At 37.1% G+C, this 20494-nt stretch overlaps 1 protein-coding gene across 7 annotated transcripts; it reads right to left on the bottom strand.

Annotated features, from left to right (window-relative positions):
* Window positions 1–905: 905 nt before the first annotated feature.
* Window positions 906–20480, bottom strand: SLC25A40 (solute carrier family 25 member 40). Of its 7 annotated transcripts, XR_007631047.1 has the most exons (13): window positions 20349–20480; window positions 19702–19825; window positions 19309–19427; window positions 17201–17260; window positions 15932–16038; window positions 14163–14230; window positions 12508–12632; window positions 11089–11262; window positions 7654–7763; window positions 7268–7349; window positions 5165–5245; window positions 1262–1488; window positions 906–1143 (listed from the first exon to the last, which is right to left on the bottom strand). XR_007631047.1 is itself a non-coding variant. In XM_050333630.1 (11 exons), the coding sequence occupies exons 2-10, from the start codon at window positions 19400–19402 to the stop codon at window positions 5207–5209; spliced, it is 870 nt and encodes a 289-aa protein (XP_050189587.1). In that variant the 5' UTR covers window positions 19403–19427; window positions 19702–20277; the 3' UTR covers window positions 906–1488; window positions 5165–5206. The 7 variants fall into 7 exon arrangements, 2 of the variants coding, with proteins under 2 accessions (XP_050189587.1, XP_050189573.1); XR_007631045.1 differs by lacking the exon at window positions 20349–20480 and having other exon boundaries at window positions 19702–20273; XR_007631046.1 differs by lacking the exon at window positions 20349–20480 and having other exon boundaries at window positions 19309–19412; window positions 19702–20273.
* Between the last annotated feature and the right edge of the window lie 14 nt (window positions 20481–20494).

Below are 20494 nucleotides of genomic sequence, written 5' to 3'. Positions count from 1 at the left end.
GTTAAGTATTTCCTCTGGCAGCACCTCTTGCCTGCACCATATGCTGTAACATGGTACCTAATGTCTTTACAACTGCAGCATTTTTCAACATGTAATGAATTTTCACCAAGACCAAACACATGCTGGGATATCTTCTTCATAGTAGGATAGGACTCAAGTTCATTTCTTGGGTAAAGCACACCCGAATCTCAGTGTCTTAATGGCCTGAATACTGAGTTGCTTTTGCATCAACACAATTTTTTGTTAAAATACACAAAAAAGTAAAATCCAACCCCTTCATTGAAAATGCATGAAAAAAGGGAGGTAGTGTGAAGGTAGTTAAAAATTATTTTAAAAAAAGTCATACAGAGGAAGCTCTGATTCAGTAACTGAAGCGCCTACGGGCAAGTGAGCTGCAGCTGCTCATACCACGAGTGTGCAGCACAACTGTGGCAGACAGGGGCTGCATCGACAGCAGCAAACTAAATATGCTCCTCCCTTCAGAGAGACCCACAGCTGAATCAAACAGGCGTGGAACCACCTGTCTGTGCCAGCACACCCGCCCTTCCAAGACAGGTCATCCCATACAAACTGTGTGTGGCTTGGCCCTGCCCAGGAGTGTTGTGGCAGTGACAACTTGCACCTCCCAAAAACAGGCGAGGGAGTGTTCCTCCAGAGCACCTGTACAGGCCGTTGTCTTCAATGCCTGGATGTGCTTTAATTTTTTAAGAGTACTACCTTAAACAAAAGCCACTGCAGTCCCTATCACTGTATTCACCGTGCTCTCTTGGTTACTAATGAGCATGAGTGTTTTTTCCACTTTGACACAGGGAATTTTTCATTTAAAATAAACACAGAAAGAAGCTGTTTTATAATGTGCGCTTACACAAAATCAAATAACAAACATGCCCAGAACAAAACATGTATCAAACAGCAAGAATAAATAAGCATTTATTGAATTCATTCTGTATCAACCTCCTCATTGAGAAATAAATATATCATACAACTGGAAGCCCAAAACGTTTTAAAACAATAATTTTAAATATCCAACAAAAATGTTTCATCAGACTAAAAATTTAATACAGTGGCAGTCGTTATTCTTCATTGCTCTGTCCAGGCTCGATTATATTTTTTTCTCCTCTTTCCTTTCTTTTTCCTCTTTAGCTGCAAGAGAAGGCACAAAATCTTCAATGGTAGTTTAAGGGTGATGTGTATTTTCTTAATTAAAAAAAGTTAATTTATCCTTCATGAAACAGTTAATAATGAAGTTGTATTTAGTTACCAAATGTAATGGTAGAAATTCACTGGGAATTCTAGAAAACATCTTCACAGATAATAATTTGGCACAAGTTTCACCATATGCTTTGACTTCATACAGTTGGATGAAGGAGAATTAAGGACGTTGATTCATTTTTTCATTTAAATGAGAAAAGAAAGATTTTCCATATTCGTATGTGCTGATCATTATGGCACAAGCAGGAGCAACTTTACATAGCCGTGGAATAATACCTGCACAGAAGAGAAAAGAAGGTATTCACTATCATTTATTTTCAGACCAAGTACTGCAGTACAATTTATTGGTCACAATATACCAATACCATAATATATCAGTGTAGAACTAGGATTGTATGTGTCTGTGTTCCTCAAAACACTAAATGCACTGGCTGTAGGTATTGCCAGAGTAACAACCTTATGCCATTCTGCCTCGAGTCTGCCCTGTCTCTGCCCCTTCTGACTCTCCCTGGAGGTGGAACACCTGGACCTGCAGGGCTCCTGTGCTCCAGCACAGAAGAGGTGGTCCAAGGGCAGGTTCTGTGCCCACCCCTAAAAGCCAGTGCAAACTTGCTGCTCATGTGGGACAGGCAGAGGCTTATGACCTCTCAGGTGTGAAAAAAGAGGTTCATCAAGCTCTGAATCCTGAAATGGATAAAGTCAGGGAGGAAAGGGCTCAAGTACCATGCTGGGCAGTACCCTCTGGTATAGGTGGACCAGAGTTTGTGAATGCAAGACTGCTCATTCTTCCTGGCTGGGCAGTCTGTAGCAGACCCCCATTATAATGTCACCTGTCTCTGCTCTCCCTTTAATCCTGACCCACAAGCTCTTGCTCAGCTCTTGGTCCATCCTCAAGCAGAGCTCCATACACTTCAGCTGGTCATTGATATAGGGAGTGACATCCCTCCTCATCTCCCCTGCCTGTTCTTCCTAAAGGCTCTATATCCTTCCATTTCAACACTCCAGTCACCACGTGCTCACCTGCTGACCTGTGATCCCTCTCCTGGCTCTGGGTGTCTCTTGCGGGTGCTGGCATCACATTGGTGAGAGTGAGATGGACTGAGGTTCCCCTCCCCTGGCAACTTTAGTTTAAAGCCCTCCTCACAAGCTGGACAAGCCTATGGCCAAAGATGCTCTTCCCCTTCTCTGACAGATGGACCCCCAGCCCCCAGGACAGTGGGTTTCTCAGTGCAAGTCCCACGGTCTGAAGTCGCTGAGCCCCTGGGCTGTGGCATCAGTCCTGCAGCATTTGTACCCAAAGGTCTCCCAGGGAACAGAGAGATTCAGTTTAGTTTTGGAGAAATTTCTGTGCATATGCCACAAAAAGTATCTGGTAGCTGCAGAGAGGAACTTAGGGTGGAGAGAATAGTGTATAGTTAAACTATCACAGTATCTTCTGTTTTAATCACCAGATTGGCAACTAGAAACACAAGTTGCCTTCTATGGCTACTTAGGACACAATGGATGAGAATGTAAGAACTCCAGTTACTGGGAAACCAAATTTTTTCTTCCTGACAGAGCATGCCAAGTAGAAACCTCCTGGCAGAAATCTAGCAGGATCCCTGATAGCTGCTGCCAAATATATACACATCCGTGAAAAAAAAATTCCACTACCTTCTCCAAGAGAACATTCAGTCATCTGGCTAAATCCATTGTGAATTACCAAAATGACTGGCAACTACCTCAGAGAGGAGTCAGACCTTTCTGGTCATTACAGAAGTGCAACATTCCCTGAAAGATCTTAAGAAGTAAAAGAAATCCTCATTTTCAGGATGAGGTAATAGTGAGGGATTTCTGTTTGAATGCTAAATGTCACTTTTTTCGTCTTTCATGCTTGTCAGCTCACAAAGAGCCTCTGTTCTGGCCAGGGCAACTTGGTTATTCAATGGAAAAGACTCTTAAGCCTCGTGAGGTCTCAGGAGTCTCCATGATCACTCCTTGGTGACAGGAAGTCCTGACACAATTGAGCCATAATTATGAAAATAAGGAGGAATAACATTTCATGCTGGACCTCTCAGGACAACAATCTTTGTTGCTAGGGGTTTTGAGTTAGTACCAAGAATTAGGTCATTAGGCAGTTCTCACAGTTGCCAGGATTTGAAAAAGACATCGAAAAGTATTCCTGAGAGTTTATTTTCTGTTCTTTACCCCCTGGTGGTCTAGTGGTAAAGGCGCGGCGCTGTCACCGCTGAGACCCGGGTTCAATTCCCGGTCAGGGCCACTCCCGGGCAGGTGGAGCTCGTTAGCCCTTAAAGGCAACCCATCTCGCTGCCACCGTCCAAGCTCGCTTGGCCCCGGCAGATGAACCTTAGGATTAAAGGGTGGGCTCAGTTCCGCGCACACTGTGTCTCACCTAAAAAATCCAATGCGCAGGCTGGAAGGTGTAAAGACCTTCCCCAGATCTTCGCTCGCGAAGACTGGCCATTATTTTCTGTTCTTTAAATATGCAGTGTTTAAATGGCAAAGATATCTTAGGATGGTCAGGGATACATCTATGCTGATCAGCCCATATTCCAGTGGTAAAAAATTATCTTTGCCACACCTATCAAAACTACTAAAAGACAGTCTTTAAGACAGTCCCTGCAAGAAGAAAAATAAAATACATCAAGGAATTGCACAGCTAAATGGGGTGTTCACAGTGACCTGATCACATCTTACTGAAGGGCTCAGAGGAACTAAAACAGTACCAGCTACAAAGTGAACCTTGACAGGATCAGTGAGGGTAAGAAAGTCATGTAAGATGGGTGCACTCAGAGGAGTAGTGATGAGAGAAAATACAAGGAAAATTTAAAACTATTAACTCATTAGTTATTTACTTATCATCAACTCAGTATATCCTCAAGATTGCATTTCTCCCTCTGTTTAAACATAAAAATTTAACAAATATCTTAAATAAAGCTTCTAGTTTGCCAGAAAATTTAGAGGAAAAAAATTCATGGGGAATGGTTGTTGCATGACCTTGAATGTCCTAAATATTATACAATATTTAACATAATTACTCCCATCTAGCAAACAAACAAATACTAATATAATTGTCAAATCTTCCAGTTCTCTGTAAAAAACTGTGTTGAAGTTGGACTTCAACTGAATGCATCATAGGACAGTATCAAAGAATCATTTAGGATAGATGGAATCTATCCTGAGCCTAGTATTCCACAAGCCAATAACAGTATTTTATTCTGTAAATTCTTCAAAATACCTATTCCATTTTCAGACTGTTTGGGTTCCCAATAATGCATCTTCTTCAAAGACGAAGAAGGGAGACAAAAAAATACCCATGAAGCCTAAACTCTGTTTCTGAGACAAAAAGAGACAAAAAAGTTGAGTACAGAAACTACTGTGGGATGAAGAACAAAAGTTAGGATGCCTATTCCTAAATCCAGATGCTGCAACAGTAATGTCTGCTTTGAGATTTTTAGCACTGGACTAAAAACTGCATGTAAGAAACTTTCTCAGCCTAGAAAAACCTCTATCCTGTTGGTTCCAAACCTACAATCCATTAATTTTTCTTTGCACCAATTCTTTCTAAAAAACCTAAGAAATCAATAAAAGCTTAAGAAATCAGTAATTTCTTTAAACTTGAAAAAAAAATATTTTCTGAACTGAATCTTTTAGCACCACATTTCATTGCCAATACAGACATATTTGTCAAGCCCAGCCCCTCTGCTTTTAATATAAATTGTATCCATCTCAAACAGCTATATCTTAGTAACTTGTTAAGAGATTACGAAAATTCTCTCTGGATATATGCACTTCTGTCGCTTTATATATGCAAACTATTCCATAACTGACAGTGTTCACGGAGATGGAAATATTATACAATTTATGCATGTTAAAACATCTGTAATCACTTGGTAATGATTAAAAAACTCTCTAGTCCGATTTTTTTTTTTAGAGATATGAAAAGATTTACCAGCAAATAATCCAGTAATCCCATTGCTAGCGACAATTTTCCTCATAACTGCCCAGGTTGATGTAGATTCCCTCTGTGGAACTTAATATAGTACAAGACAACAGTGAATCAAGGAATCCATACACTGCCACACAAGAATATTTTTTGAAATCAGAGAGAGTCACAGATGCAATTATTAGGTTTACTTCCTTTTCTGTTAGTTTTATCCATCTTATTTATACAGTATGTTAAATCCATACAGTATGCAAATACACAAGTTAAAACAGCTTGAGATGGAAAAGCTTGTAGAAATACCTGCAGTAAGATATATGAACAGATACAATATTCCTTACAAGAATACAAATCCAGTGAAAAAAGTCAACTAGCTTCCAAATGAGCCATTCCCTCTCCGTGACACTTTACACGTGCAGCTAAAAGATTATCACAATTCAGACTTTTAAATAAGAACTTGCTTTTCTGCTAAACTGAATCCAAAAGTAAGTTTTGAGAATTGTTATCATAAAAACGAATCATAAGATTGAACATAATAGTTAAGCTAGGACACTACACATTACATCTAAGTTTACAAAAATCAAATCTCCCCTAAATTTATGTTTAAGAAAGTATAGCTCTAAGAGATGTGGATTGAAGTCCCTTGTAGAGCTAAATCACTTACCACAAGCAACCTAACAGCAGCAGCATCCAGAAGCAATCTGCATTGCAGACACATGCAATTATTTTAAACAAAGGAAATTTTCTGTGCTATTTCATGTACTGTTTTCTTTGATTTGAACTATGAAAGTGGCTGAGATTTTTTTTTTTCTAGATGAAAGTTAAAGCAGTGTCATAGAATACATTCATCAGGAACATCCTACAGCATTTAGAAACTGCAAAATATTTTTGCAGCCACAGAGAGACAATATGTAGATGCATAGTCAGTGCCCAACTCTAAGAGTACCTGGATTTGGAAAGAATTCAACTGGTACAAATTGAAGATAACCATAATGAAATTTTGAATGTATATTAATCTGGTTTATAGCAACCTAATAAATATATGGCAACCACACGTGTTTCAAAGTGGTGTTAGCAATGAATTCTTACATTCATCAGCAAAAGACTGAATCAAAATAAATATTTATAATTAAAGCTTTTTTGATATTTTTGTGTTCTGCAATGAAACACTGATGTGGTTTTTTCAAGAATTACACTAGAAAGAAATAATTTACCTGAGAGAATAAAACCTCATACCAAAAAGCGAGCACTTTGTTTCGAAACAGAAACTGTTCGAGTGCTCAACCTTTTTAATGGTCTGTAATCTTAAAGTCATGATCTAACATTTGTTTAAGTTAGTGAAAGTCCCTCACTGGTGCAGGTCTCAAGCAATGAAAAAGAAGTTCTTACATACAACTCAAATTCATATAAAGCACAGCAGCGCTCTACTGAAAGAACAAAACAGAAACTTCCCCCTTCATCCTTTAAAGATGCTAGGACATTCACTAATATGCCCTCAAAAATAATTCTTTTGAAATCATATGAAAAGAAGGTAAAAAATACACAACCTGAACATAGCGCTTTCTTTCTCCAGGCTAAAATTTATCAAAAGAATATTGTTATGAAGGAGCAAGTGGTAGTGAATGTGCAAACATTTTATCACGTTATTGTAGACTTTTTCAATAGATCACTGTTCACCTGAATGTTTTATAAGAAGTTAATTTTTGCCTATTTAAATATAACTTACTTCAGTCATACAATATGATTGGGTTGGACGGGACCCTTAAAGGTCATCCAATCCAACCTCCCTGCAAAAAGCAGGGACATCTTAAATTTGCAATCGGTCTGCCTAAATGGAACAGTTTTGAATTTATTTGATTCAACTTTATACCATCTTTTTAAGCTAATTGTACTGAACTCACACCTCTTCCCTCTTCCGTGCCATTAATGAAATATTGTATTGTCCTAGGACATAAAAAGTATCTCACAAGATGTTACAATTTGGAGAAGAAAAAAGGCCTGAGTGATAGAATTTTTAGATAAACTTCAGAGAAGAGACAAAAACTTAAAGTTCCTACCAAAAGTCTATATACCCAAGCCTTATAGGTTTTTTAATTCTTACCCGCAACTTACTTTCTAAGGTCTCACTCTCCCAAAGTGCAGTCTGCTTATGTGTTTTCACTACATCAAATGGCTGAGTTATGACAGCTGAAATCTATCAGGAAAAGAAAACAATTTTAATGTTAGTGCACAAACAAAATTTAAATTGAATTTTTAAATTAAAGTGCACACAACTGAAAACTAGATTCCATATTCCAAGGACATGATAGTATTAAGTCCTGTATGTCAGAACACTGTAATTGATTTATCTAATCAGTTTGAATGCCAGGCCACTGTTTAAAGTACATGTACCCCAAAATATACATTTCTGAAATAATCACCTAAAAGCATACCTCTTTTAAATAGTTTATTAGTGATAATAATAAGGAGTAGTACTGGAAATGAAATTATATACTTACAGAGCCAGATGCTGCTCCTGAAGCAAAAGCAATAAAAAATGTAGGTTCATGTGCACCAACTTTGTTGCACATCATCTTCTTGAAACGTTCATAATTATACCAGTACATTGCTATGATTACAAAAAAATAAACTTGCATTACAACAGATTTTTATGTCAAATACAGAAAGTCTTTCATCAAGTGCAGATGTAAGAATTCTACTGTGGCAACAGAAGGCAAAAGAAACAAGAGCTGAAAGCATGATAAGTGTCCTCTGTGCTAACCCATGGACAGATTGCCCTGTTCTCCTTATCTCCATATCCCAAATTTCTTCATATAATACAAATTAGCCTAATCATTTTGTCATTCCCTCAAGTAACTCCTATCTTAATACAATCTAAGACAAGCACTATAAAAATCACATTCAATTTAACATAAGTTAAAGTGTAGGCTTATTATTCACTATGTTTTAAGGCAGATTTCACATGTTTCATCAATCTCACTAATTCTATAAAAATGTGTTTCATGCAAAATGAAAGGTTGCTCAGGACTGCTTCACACTTTTCTGAGGGACAGAGTGTAAAATTTAATTCTGAGAGAACCAAAAAGTACAATTTTTCTCCGTGGAATTACTAAGAGTAGAATGCCTTTGTGAAGACTGTCAAAGACAAGTTTGGCAAACAACTTCTAGGAACAACATCTGTTTCTGTGACTGTCTGCTGAATTAAACTGCACTCTTTCTTCCTTCTAACTAAAACTCCAAGCTATATGCTACCAGGTTCAATTATAGAGTAAATCCTGATGGCAGCTGGTCAAGTAAATACTTCAAATAATGGCTGCACATCCTGAAAGGTAACTGTGCCTTGTTTAGCACTGACTTCTGAAAGCTGTGCCAGCAGAAAAATATCTAAGTATTTTCTTGCTATGAAGACTGCCAGAATATGTGCCTGGCCTCAAACATTTTGCAAAAGCAAAAGTAGGTAGTATCTCAGAAGGCATTCTCAGGATTTGAGGAAAATCTACTCCCGAAATGTACAAAACTCTAATTTAATATAAATTAACTAAATCCAAAACTTTGCTTAAGCGCCTACAGGACTCATTTCCCTGAATACCTTTTATATTTACATTGTCTGCCACACTACTTAAAGAATGACTCAAGTATTATTGTTAACCCAGTTCTTGTGTTTATAAAGATTCACAGCTCAAGTTTTATTCAGTCCAGCTGGCATTCCAAGGAATGTGCTTGAAGCATATCATCAACACTTTGGCTTGAACACAGTGGGATTCTAATTACCCTGTGCTGCTTAAGTCATGCTGTACTGCTTGACTGTTTTCACAGAGGAGTGGCTTTTTCAATAAAAATTGTAACGCTGATTTTAATTCTTGAGATAGCTAACTTGAGCTGCCTGCAGCAAAGCTGTAAACTGTGCTGTAAGAATACCAGAGACTGTGATGCTGTTGGGGCATCATTCAAACTGAAGAGCTAAGATTGAATGTACTAAGGGAACTCATCAGAAAAGATAAAGAGTATTTATAAGAAAAAAAATTATCAGAAAACACATTTGAAAGAGACATTAGGCAGCAATTAACACCCCTACCTTTATATAATCAGAGTTTTGTTGCATTTAAGTTTTTTAAAATACATTTTCCTTTACTCATGCATCTACTTGCCTGCTCACTTTTGGCTCTTCAACAATAGTTCTCAAGCTATAAGGCAGTAGCAGCATGTTAACTTGTGCCTCTGCCTTTCCAGCATCCCATGATACCTGTGAAGTACTGGGGACAGACAAGTGCCCACTGGCTGCGAAGTGAATGCCAGAGCAGTGTGGAGACTGACTTAAAATAAACGAGCATGTTTTGGATCAGTGAAGGAACAGCAGGCATGGACACAAGAATCTGAAAAGGCCTGAAAAGAACACACACATCACCTTAGTGCTCTCTTCCTTGTGCACTCCCTCACAGTGCTCTGATCTTCCCCCTCTGTTAAAAGCAGCAGAGGGAAGGAAGCTCCAGCCACACTGCTACAGACAAAAATCAGTAAGAGAACAAGAGTTTCTACCTGAAGTCAAACAACAGGGATTAGATGAAGAATTTCAGAGTTCCCTCACAAGTCTTAGCTGAACAGCCTAAGAGAAAGTTGAGTTTAGCAGAGAAGAAAAATAAGTAAATTAAAAAATAAATATTGAACAGGAAGCACTTTGGACAAAAGGTTCTCTGAATTCTGACAGTTATCTTTAGCCTTAGCGACACTATGTTGTTGTAGGTTCAGAAGCCTTCCCTATCAGAGAAGGCTAAATTAACCCCTATCAAGGAACTGGATCCTTAAAAAGGAAATAGTCCAACCATGATTTTCAATCACCTCCCAATAGTTAAGTGAAACAAAACATGAGTATTATACATTTTGAAAAGAATACAGCTTAAATAATTCAGTTTACTCACTGAATTTGACAACTGCAGTTTTTAACTTGATATTATAAACGCCCCCACCTATCATGTCTTGATTTGGTTTACAACCAATTTAAAATTTACACCAGGTACACATCCAAATGTGCTCAAGTCCCAAAACAGTCCACACCAACTGGTCCACTAGATTGCTTGGAAGCAAAAATGAAATTAAATGTCAAACTATCTTAAGAGTGAAGTAGGAGAACAAAGACAGCTGGTCAAATATTTCAAGGCTTCTCTGACTTCAAGAATAGGTTAGAAGAATTTTTCTGGGGCAACATACGGTGTTCAAAGGTGTTATTCCTGCTACTACCCAAATGCCAGAAACACCTTTGAAGACAACTGAAGTCTGATCCACAAGTGCTCTGAGAAAAGCAGGCCTCAAAGAGACAGGGGCTTTTACCACTGGCATTAACAGCTCCATTAGCAGTCTCCCCTGTGACATCTGTCCCCTCTGTCTCAAGGAGAGCCCCAGGACTAGTTATGCTCTGAATCAGACTCTTTTTCTTCTAGGCTTTCAGCTCTGGAGCTTTGCTAGAGTGGTGCTCTATCTTCATGATTTCAGGAGCAGCTATAGAAACTAATTAATCTTGATTCAAAAAAATCCTGAAGACATTACTCTGTCACTCTCTGTACATGTTTTCAAAATTAAGTAACAGAACACTTACATACAGCATATTTATCAGAAAATAGCCACTATACCTATCACAGAGAAAATTTCCTACTCAAAGACTTCAAAACAGTCATTGTGTAAGCTAAAGACGAGAAGTAACAGGCTAAGTATAGAGAAAGGGAATGTAACAATGAACCTTGTCAGGTTCAAAATAGGGGGAAAAAAATCATGTCCTCAGCAAATTTATAAATAAAAGCACTCAAAAGAGAATGAATCAATCTCAGTCATTCCTAAAGCTAAACATTAAAATTATAGAAAAGCACAGAAATAGGTTAAAATAGTTATGCATAAACATATCTTCTGACATAACAAAAGCCTGCATGGAAAATAAACCCTACCTGAGAAAGGTATATCTCTCAGAACAGTAGAACTCCAGCCTTTCCACAGTGAAAACCACCCATCTGCAGCCACTTTAGTGCTGACACACAGGTACAGCTGCTTGTAGGACAACTTGCGATGCTGCATTCTAGTTCTGATCAGCTCCAGGGGACTCACCACAGTGATAGAACTGACTGCAAAGGAGAAAAACACTTTTTCAAATCAGCATTTAATAGTGAAATCACATCTCACCTTGCTTTATATATTTGATTCTTTTCAACTCTGATTTTCCTTTTTCTGTTTTCCTTTCCAAAATGAGTTTCCTTTCCCAATAAGAGCACTACATCTATTCACAGTACCTACACTTTCTGGTTTAGGGTTTTTTTCAATACTGGCCTCTTGTAATCAATGTAACATGTTAAGAATTCTCATTTTCAGATTAAATACATAAATAGGCTGCAAATTTCAAGTACTTCTAAACGTTAATTTTCAATAATTGCCATTTCAAAGTATAACTTGAAGAAAGTGACCTTAGGGTTTAAGGCTTTTTTGTGTTAAGGACAAAAGTAGTTGCTGGAGATTGAGGGTTTATTGATTTCTAAGCACCCTTGCCATTCTTATTTTAAACTCTCAAGAATAATTAGCAGGCAATCTGTATCTGATAAAGTGACTCTCTTTCAGCTTGCACAATGGTCAGTGAGTCATGACTCAATCAATAACAAGCTCCCATCACACATGTAATAGACATTAACAATTTTACTAGATCCAAGAATTTTTCTTCTGTTGCTGGGATAAGGTTTAACATGTGCATTTAAAATCTGAAACATCCTAATAAGAGCACTTTGCCACACCACCACGGAACAGCAATACTTTTTCAACCAGTCGTCCAGCGTCCCCACGGTTGTCACAAGTACAATATGGAACTACATCATCAGACTCTTCTAAGAAAGCCCTAAAATATATGATCTCTGTTACTTCTACAAAAATAGATGAGGAAAAGGCTACTAAGAAAATATAAAAGCAAATTCAGTCCACATCATACAGCAGTAAAACCAGTCCAATTCTAAGAGAAGTCCAGTTTCCATTTTCCTTATATATACCTGTGTAGCTGCCCTTACAGAAAACAATGATGTTTATTGCTAGATTCATGACAGAACAGACTTAAATTAAACTGTAATTGGTAGAAGTCTAGAAATACAAATATAAAATTTTGACCAAATTACAAATGTAGTAAAAATGTAACAGCAAAAACAAATCACATTATTCCGAGTTAGAGAGTTTTGTTGCCCAAGAAGTACTGGGTAATTAAAGTATTCCTTCCTATCCCTCACTTAAAGAAACAGAAAACTTACTTTACTTAAAAATCAACAAAACAAACCCAAGAAAACAGCATACAGGTATTGTATTTCAATTTTCTCTTTAAACAGGTGACAACTTACATCTGCTTAAGGAACCTGCAAGAACTGGAATGTATCCATCATCCTTTTCCAGTCTGTATTTCAAAGCTTCACGCAGTTGGTCATAGAGGGTAAAATAGATTATTGTGTTAGGAACTGCCATTATTCTAAAATATAAGAGAGATAATTTAAATAAATACAAGGAAAGCAGGAGATTAAAGGTAACTGTCACGTATGGATATTTTACATACATTTAAAAAAGAGTTAAATTTCCAGCTGTGTGTTATGAATGAAGAAAAAAGCATAAATCCTGTGGCTTTGATTCACTGCCTCTAGTTCAGAGTTTCAATCCACAGATTTCCCAGGTTTTCACTTCATTAGGGAAAACTGTAAGTAAAATGATGGTGGATTATCTTAGCCAAAATTTATTTCACATCAGCTTCAGAACTATTTTGATAAAGAAATGGAAGCGAAAGATCTGAATATGGAGAAACCAAACAAAACATTACAGAAATGCAACTAACAATAAATTTTTATTTATTTAACAATTGGAGAATATTGATATTAATCAACAGTTATGATTCTCACTACTTGAGAGACAATGTGGTATTCATAAATACAAGCTTCTTCCATTCCAGCACAGTACAGAGTATAATAGCAACAGCTAGATCTAATCATTCAGTGTAGGGATAAAGCACCACATCTTACTATAAAATGGCAATTACATTTTTGTGTCATGTCTGGACCAATGTAGCAAGCACCACCATTATTAAAAACACTGTGGACTGTCATGCTTGGAAAACCAACAAGCCATAGTTTAAATCCCTTAAAAACTGTGTACCTCTCTCCAATCAGGAGGTTAGTTTTCTGCTGGAGTTCAGAACACAAGCTCAATAAAAAAACTGTATTGATTTAAATAGTTCAGTCAGGTCCTAAAGGTTTATAATTCTAAATTGCTGCATACTGCAGGATAAATAACTAGGCTGAGCTCCACCATGCTTTTCTTTCTTGTGTCTATATACTGAGTACTGTCTGCAAATCAAAAACATGTGAGCCACTGCTTTCCTTCTGGGCCACACTTCATGACTTACAAGACGCAACACAGATCTTAGATTTGATTATTTTCTTGGTTTACGGAGGAAGACGTAATTATAGAGGTCTTAATTTCTATCTGCACCAGCTTAATATGGATAATATGTAGAGAGAAAATGAACTGTCTGTTTTCCACTGCAAAGTCAGATAAGATAAAACCTCCAACAAAGTCCTTTGAAACAAAGATGATGGTTACAAGAATTAAATGAGGGTAATGAGGTGCAACACCAGAGCATCTGGAAACAGCTGTGCTGCTGATGGAAAGTCATTAGTAACAAGATAGACCAGTAAGTATTTGTCAAAAACTGTCATTCTCTAGTGATCACTTTCCATCCATCAAAGGAACAATTATGATACCACCTCTAAAAGGCACAGTGAGAATTCTAATGTTCCAGCTTAATTACTGAGAAAATATCAGAAAAATCTGGAGATCTGGCAAAAATTATACTGTCCCTAGATGTTTCTGATTGAACTGATTGCTCTGTAACTTCAGAATTGACTGAATTTAAAAAATAACTTAAAAATATACATAATAATTTATCTAAATAATTAAATAGGTTTTTTAACAATAACTCATGTTACCAAAACCAGAACATTCAACTTACAATGTTGGGGGAAGCCCACTCCACAGTGACTTAATTCCCTCTATTCGAATAATTTTCACAAATGCATCCTAAAAGTATAACCAGGCAAAGAGAAATAATTAGCTGCAAACTTTTGTAGTCAGTAATATATTTCAGCTGGCAGAACACACAATTAATATCTTTAAAAGTATGTTTCTAAAGTGGCTTATCATTGTAAGATAGCTTACACTAGCTATCATATTTAATCATGTAAATAGTTCCATTGAGCTGAACAGAATAATTTTTGTGATTGAAATTAAGAATTTTCTTCCACCTTTAAAAGACCAAAGTAGTAAGTGTTTATCAGTGACTGACAGCCCTGTGAAGAAGTTATTTTCAGAACTAATATGGCACTGATGCAACTTGTGGAAACTTCTCCAAAATAATGACTAAAATATTTTTCCAATACATAACGAAGATTCTAGGCATGAAATAGCAATTAATTCTCAATGACTCTTCAATACTTGCTTTCTCTGACAACAGAGAAAGTGACAACATACATGCAATGTATATACGCTATACTCTATACTTGGAAGCTTGCAACTAGTATTACAGCTGGTCAATATATTCCCAGATGACCTGAAAGCACCATTAAAAAGACCAACTCTCCAATATTAGGATACCTGATTTTCTTAAACTTTTTGGGGAAAAGGTTGAGATTTGATGGATTACAATATGCTTAAGACCACACATTATCACAGGGCCTCAAAACATAGAGAGTCTGACAGACCACAAAAAGGACTTGCAGGAAGAAAAGTCTTTACAGGAGATTTGATGAACTAATCCACTGAGATAAAAAATTGAATGGGGAAAACAAAGACATAATTTATTAAAACAAACCTGACTAGTAAAAATAGAACTTTGAATGAATCCCTAAAAAGTCCTATCGTGGTTAGACAAAAAAAACCTCCTACTTCTATACTAGTTAGTTAAAATGCTTATAATCCAGCTTCAACATATTTACAAAACAGGAAGGTATAGCTAAAAGAGTGGACTCATTTTAATAAAGAAAGAGATCAATGATATTATAGTAATTCTTCTTTAAGAATCACCTTGTTACAGCAAAAATGGGCATAAATTCATGTCAAGTAGAAAACTGACTTTCTAAAATTATATAGTAAAGCTAATTGAAAAAAAACTCACACTTGTGAAGTTAATAATTAAAAAAAAACTGCACTGTAGAACTGCTGAGACACCTTTTGCATTAACATCGCATTTTCAGAAATTTAATTCTGGTTTAATTTAATGGCAGAGCCATAAAAATCTTGATTAATGAGCTAGCAGGACAGTGTCTGACAGCAAGCCTGTTTCAAGTGTCTGGGAACATGCTAGTCCTACAAATTTCAACGGATAGAGAACTTGACTCATGAACTTAACTTTAAAACACTATCTGCATTGTTACTTCAGCTCAGGAGCATACTGGGACACAGAAGAGTGAGAGCAGGTAACAGATAATCATTACCTGCAATCAGCAACTATTGGCAATACAGATCGAGTGGGGAAAATAAAATCATAGAGCCAGTAATCTGTGAGGAAAGCTGTGCATCCTTCTTCATCTTAAGGAAGGAATATGTATTTTATTATAGAAAGTAGAAGGTATCACTAATCACCATATAAATTACACAGTGTAACCACAGGAAGATCCTCTGGAATAACAACAGATTCCAGAAGAACCCCAAAAAAACCCCAAATAACTTTACAGTATGCTGCTTGAAGATTTATGGTTTTATATACATGTAAAATGTTCTTACCAACGTCCCTTTGAAATTCCCAGGTTTTTTATACCAGGCTTTGCTGTCCCCATTTTCACAAACACATATATGGTCCATAAGGCCACTAGAGTATACAAAACATTTTCCTAATAAAATGGTGTATAAGAATAGAGTTAACGCTCACAAGATCATTCTTACACAGCAGCAATTTCAAATTGGATATCACGGCAATACAGATTTATCTCTGGTTAGACACAGAGGAAAAAATAATCTCAGTCAGTAACAACAAATTAGGTAAAAGGAAAGAGGGCACAAATGTACTCCCCAGAGTGCCAGACTAAATGGAACTGCCTTCGTAAGGCTCCAGGACACATGTTTATGTTATACTACCATCTGCTGAAGGCTAAAAGCAGCACAAGACCTGAATGTCACTATTGTATCTAACTGTGAATGTGTTTCAGACTTCAGGATTTTTATTAAGTAGCCGAAGCATCCACATTACAAGTGGAAGTATTATATCTGGACTGTATCATTATTATACCTTAGGCTGGACTAGATCATCCTCTCTACTTGTTTTTTATTTCTTCTGCCTCATGTACTTCGAAACCGTTTGATAAAATATTACTGCCATTACAAAAACATATTTTGAGCCTCACATTTTCAGATTTCTGTCTTTAGAATTTACTAAAAATCAGGATAGAAGGCACAAGTATTTTTCCCAATTTACAGCAAATGTGACTACAAATATTCACCTCAACATTCAACATGCAACACTAGTCATCTTCGCCTTTTAAATTTCATTTATCACATACAAGTAAACAGTAGGAACCAAAACCACATTTCTGAGAGCACAATGTCTTCATGTATTTAAAACCCAGTTGGCAAGTAACTTCTGTATTTCAAAATCTCTAGATTCTGGATAAGGTAAACTTTGATATAGCATCCTGGCCACCTAAGCCCTCTGACATACTATTTACTTATTTATTAATAGTTTTTTATGTTTTAACTCAACTCAGTGTTAGTTCTTCTACCATAATGAAAATATTAAGAAAGATGGGGAAAAAAGGGCTGTTTAAAATGGTAGGTATTGATGGGAATTTTTATCTCCACTGTTCACTGTCACATTCTTTCTTTACCAATTTCAGTATATGTGTTGCCTTTTTCCACCCACTTATACTGCAGAAACAAACTCACTGTTGTGAAACAGACACAAACATTAAGCACCTGAGCAAAGCATTATGACAACTATCTGCTAAATACATCAGCAAAAAGCAAACTGTGTCCCCAGTGACACTAGGTATTGTTTACCTTTAGGGAATGGATTGGTTTGGGCTTGCAGCCGAGTTTTGATAACATCAAGAGGAGATACTAAAAAGAAACAGAAGTCATTTAGAAACACACTGCACGGCCTGAAAATGCAGAAGTGTACAGATGCCTTATCATTAACTTCTACCTTTTTTTTTTTTTTTTTTGCCAGAGATAAAAAAGAGCTTTACAATGTTATCAGGCAGAGGAAAAGGAGGTGTTATCAGACAGAGGCAAAGGAGAACTATAAATCCTGTATAGTTTGCAAGCAACCAAATATATCTTTTAATGTACTAACAGTTGCACAGGCATCAAATGTTAGAGATACACAAAGCTCATCTTGTGTCATCTTCTCTGAAATTGCTAAAACTTATTATTTTATGCTCTGCTGCTAAACTTTTATAAGTAGCATACCACAAGGCATATAAGACCAGATTTTGGACTCCAGCATGTAAAATAACACAGCATGCTTCATTTATTCTTTTTCGATAAAGTGACCGTAACAGCAACATTCAAAAGAAAAATGTTAAACTCATGAAGTACTTTTCTTTTTTTCTGTATGTAGACAATATCTAGAAGACTGAGGCTGTTAATAAGTAAATGAAGGTTTAGTGAACATTTCATTGCTTCCACTCCAGCCCTTACAATTTTTACAGGCCTAGACATGCTGAACTCCAGAGTGGCTGGGCAGCTGAACCAGACTCTTATTATATTGACTGAGGGCTCAATTCCGTTGCCTACATACAAGCAGCCAGTGCCATCCGAGTCTCTGAGGTATCCAAAATACCTACATAGTTGACAAAAATGACACAGGACCTCCAACCTTACTTACCAAGTGACACCTAAAGTCTAAGTCGAACACACTAGCACACATCTCACTGAAACACTCCTGTGCACAGGCAATGGAGTTACACCTTAGCTCTCCATTGATGGCTCTCAGTTCACTAACAGGTGGTGGATACTTGGCTCACATTTCAGTATCTGAATGCAGGGATCTCAATGTTACTGCTGCAACTCATCAAGTTGCTTAAAAGTTGTCCATCCGGTAGCATTTTAGCCACTCACAGATGTTTTTGCTCCTCTCCAGGAGGCACTTCAGAAAGGAGTAGGTCTCCTATACCTCTCCTTTCTCTCTCTCAAATACCAGCACCTTATACTGTAGTAGAATTGTGTGTATGTACCAACAATTGAAATCCATCTTGGGAATTCCACAGCTCTGATGTAGCTTTGCTTGGTACTTTACCTAAGGTCACAGGACAGGTGGTATAAAGATGGAACAAAAAGACTATGACTTTGAAAGGTTCCCGGTAAGATAGTATTTTGTAAACTTTTGGAAATTTGTGGGGAGAGAAATCGTGCTTAGAAAATTGCATGTTTCTATGCAGCTTAATCCACATTAAAAGTCAGAAGCAAAGGCTATCTTCAGACTAAAAGTAACAGGAATACAGAGTGTGAGCTAATGAGCTGGGGGAACTTCAAGAGACAGGAAGCACTGAATCTAAGCAAACAATGTCTCCTTAGGTTTGCACGGGAAAGGAGGTCCTCAATGAGATGACTGAACATGAAGCAGAGAATTAATTCCACCAGCTATGCAGCAGTTTAAAAGGGCAATAAAAAGCTATTATTAAAAGCAATGTTTAGAGAAAAAAACAAACCCAAACAAAAACCAACAAGAAAAGGCTTTGACAGTGTAAGATATCACAGCAGCACAAATTCTTACTGCTGAAGTGGTAACATGAAGGATTTGTGTCTTGTAAAGTAGACTTTTATTTAACATATCTTTTTAAGCAGCAGGAAGGATAGAAATTAATTTTTATTGATAATTTTGTTTCTTCTAGACAAAAAACAATTAATAACTACACCAAGAGAAAAAAAGAAATAGAAATTAAAAGTTATTAAATATTACTCGTAGTTTTAGAAATGGTTAAAGATTACTAGGACAGAGAAGATTTCAACTAACCACACTTTTTAAAACACACACAAAAAATATCCAGAAACATGCTTGCTGAACATATTAGTGGAAATACATATGCAGACATCATGATGAGTCAAACTGAAGAGTAATCATGTGTAAAGATTCTCTCTGTGGCAAGCTTGATAGTTTGCCTTACCAAGTAATGATGTAATTATAGCTCCACAACAAGAGGCCATCGCTTGCTGAATAATGGTTGGTTTTTCTAAGTTGCTGTTACTCATTTCAGCCATGGCTGTATCCCTGGAGAAGAAAAACCTGTTAAGGAACAGAAAAACATATTGCAAGACTATGCTCAAAACTTGCAGAAAAAAAAATCAAGGGAAAAAATATTTTAAATTTTCATTAATGTGCTATGCATAGGCAGCAGTATTAGTTTTCTACTTGTATAAAAGCATCTCCAGAATTTCTGAGATTAGAATACTTAAGCCCTGCTTTTTAAGTAAGTTTCCTAAAGACAATAAATTTTTTAAATCCTTCTTACACGAACTCCAACGTTTATATGTTTTTGTAAAACACATTAAATCTTTACCTTTTGCTGCAACGAAGTGTTTAGGAACATGTCAATAATCCACACAGAGATAAATTCCCAGCCTGCGGCCCATAAACTGTAGCACTGCAGAGTAATTCATCCAGCCCTTGTCTTACTCCCCTCACTCCTGTGAGAAAATCCAGAAAGGTCTCCTGGTTGATCCAGCACTCACAGCCTGCTGGTGATGACTACATACTCTGGTAAGCTACCCATGTAAGAAACAATGACTAACTAGCATTAACGCTACTATCAAATACTAATTCCTTAAATCCTGCTGTATGGCTGCCAAGGCATGGTTACAATTCAGGAAAGTACTCACAATATCTGCAGCTACCCGGGGCAGAAGAGAACAATACAAAAAAAATATTTCACAATACAAAATCCCCAAATAAAGACATATCTTCCAAAATACACGTTGTGCATAAGTGCAGTCCTAGCTTTATTAGCTGACACTGATCTAAGCTTTTTATCTGCTCTACAGGAATATAATGTCACGTCGTTTTCACCAAGTTTCAAGTGAAAGATAAGAAAGCTGAACCTGCATAAAATAAGACTTTTTTCTCAGGTGCTAGCAACTGATAAAGAGGGGTGTGGGCGGGGAAAAAACTGGCTTTCTTAATGCCCAGTGCCCAGAGTAGCGCACATACATACCCTTTACGAGCAGCGCCCGGGCTGTGCTCGCCACGGGCAGAGCTCCCCGCGATCCCAACACCGCCCCTCAGGGGTGGTGAGGAGGGAAGGCGGCTGTGCTCCCGTCCCGCCTCCCCACTCACGGCCGCCAACCTCCTGTCCC

The sequence above is a fragment of the Myiozetetes cayanensis genome, unplaced genomic scaffold (genome assembly GCF_022539395.1).
Source record: "Myiozetetes cayanensis isolate MyiCay16 unplaced genomic scaffold, myiCay2020 scf1, whole genome shotgun sequence".
NCBI classification, from domain to species: domain Eukaryota; kingdom Metazoa; phylum Chordata; class Aves; order Passeriformes; family Tyrannidae; genus Myiozetetes; species Myiozetetes cayanensis.
The sequence above is the reverse complement of the archived record's forward strand: the minus strand, read 5'-3'. Positions and strand labels throughout refer to the sequence as shown.

Excerpts from the sequence above, each read along its gene's own strand:
- SLC25A40 (XM_050333616.1), bottom strand. The coding sequence starts at position 19,402 with ATGGCTGAAATGAGTAACAGCAACTTAGAAAAACCAACCATTATTCAG. Across the intron at positions 17,261-19,308 it reads TATAATTACATCATTACTTG|TATCTCCTCTTGATGTTATC; the intron begins GTAAGGCAAACT and ends GTTTCTTTTTAG. Across the intron at positions 1,489-5,164 it reads GATTACTGGATTATTTGCTG|GTATTATTCCACGGCTATGT; the intron begins GTAAATCTTTTC and ends TCTTCTGTGCAG.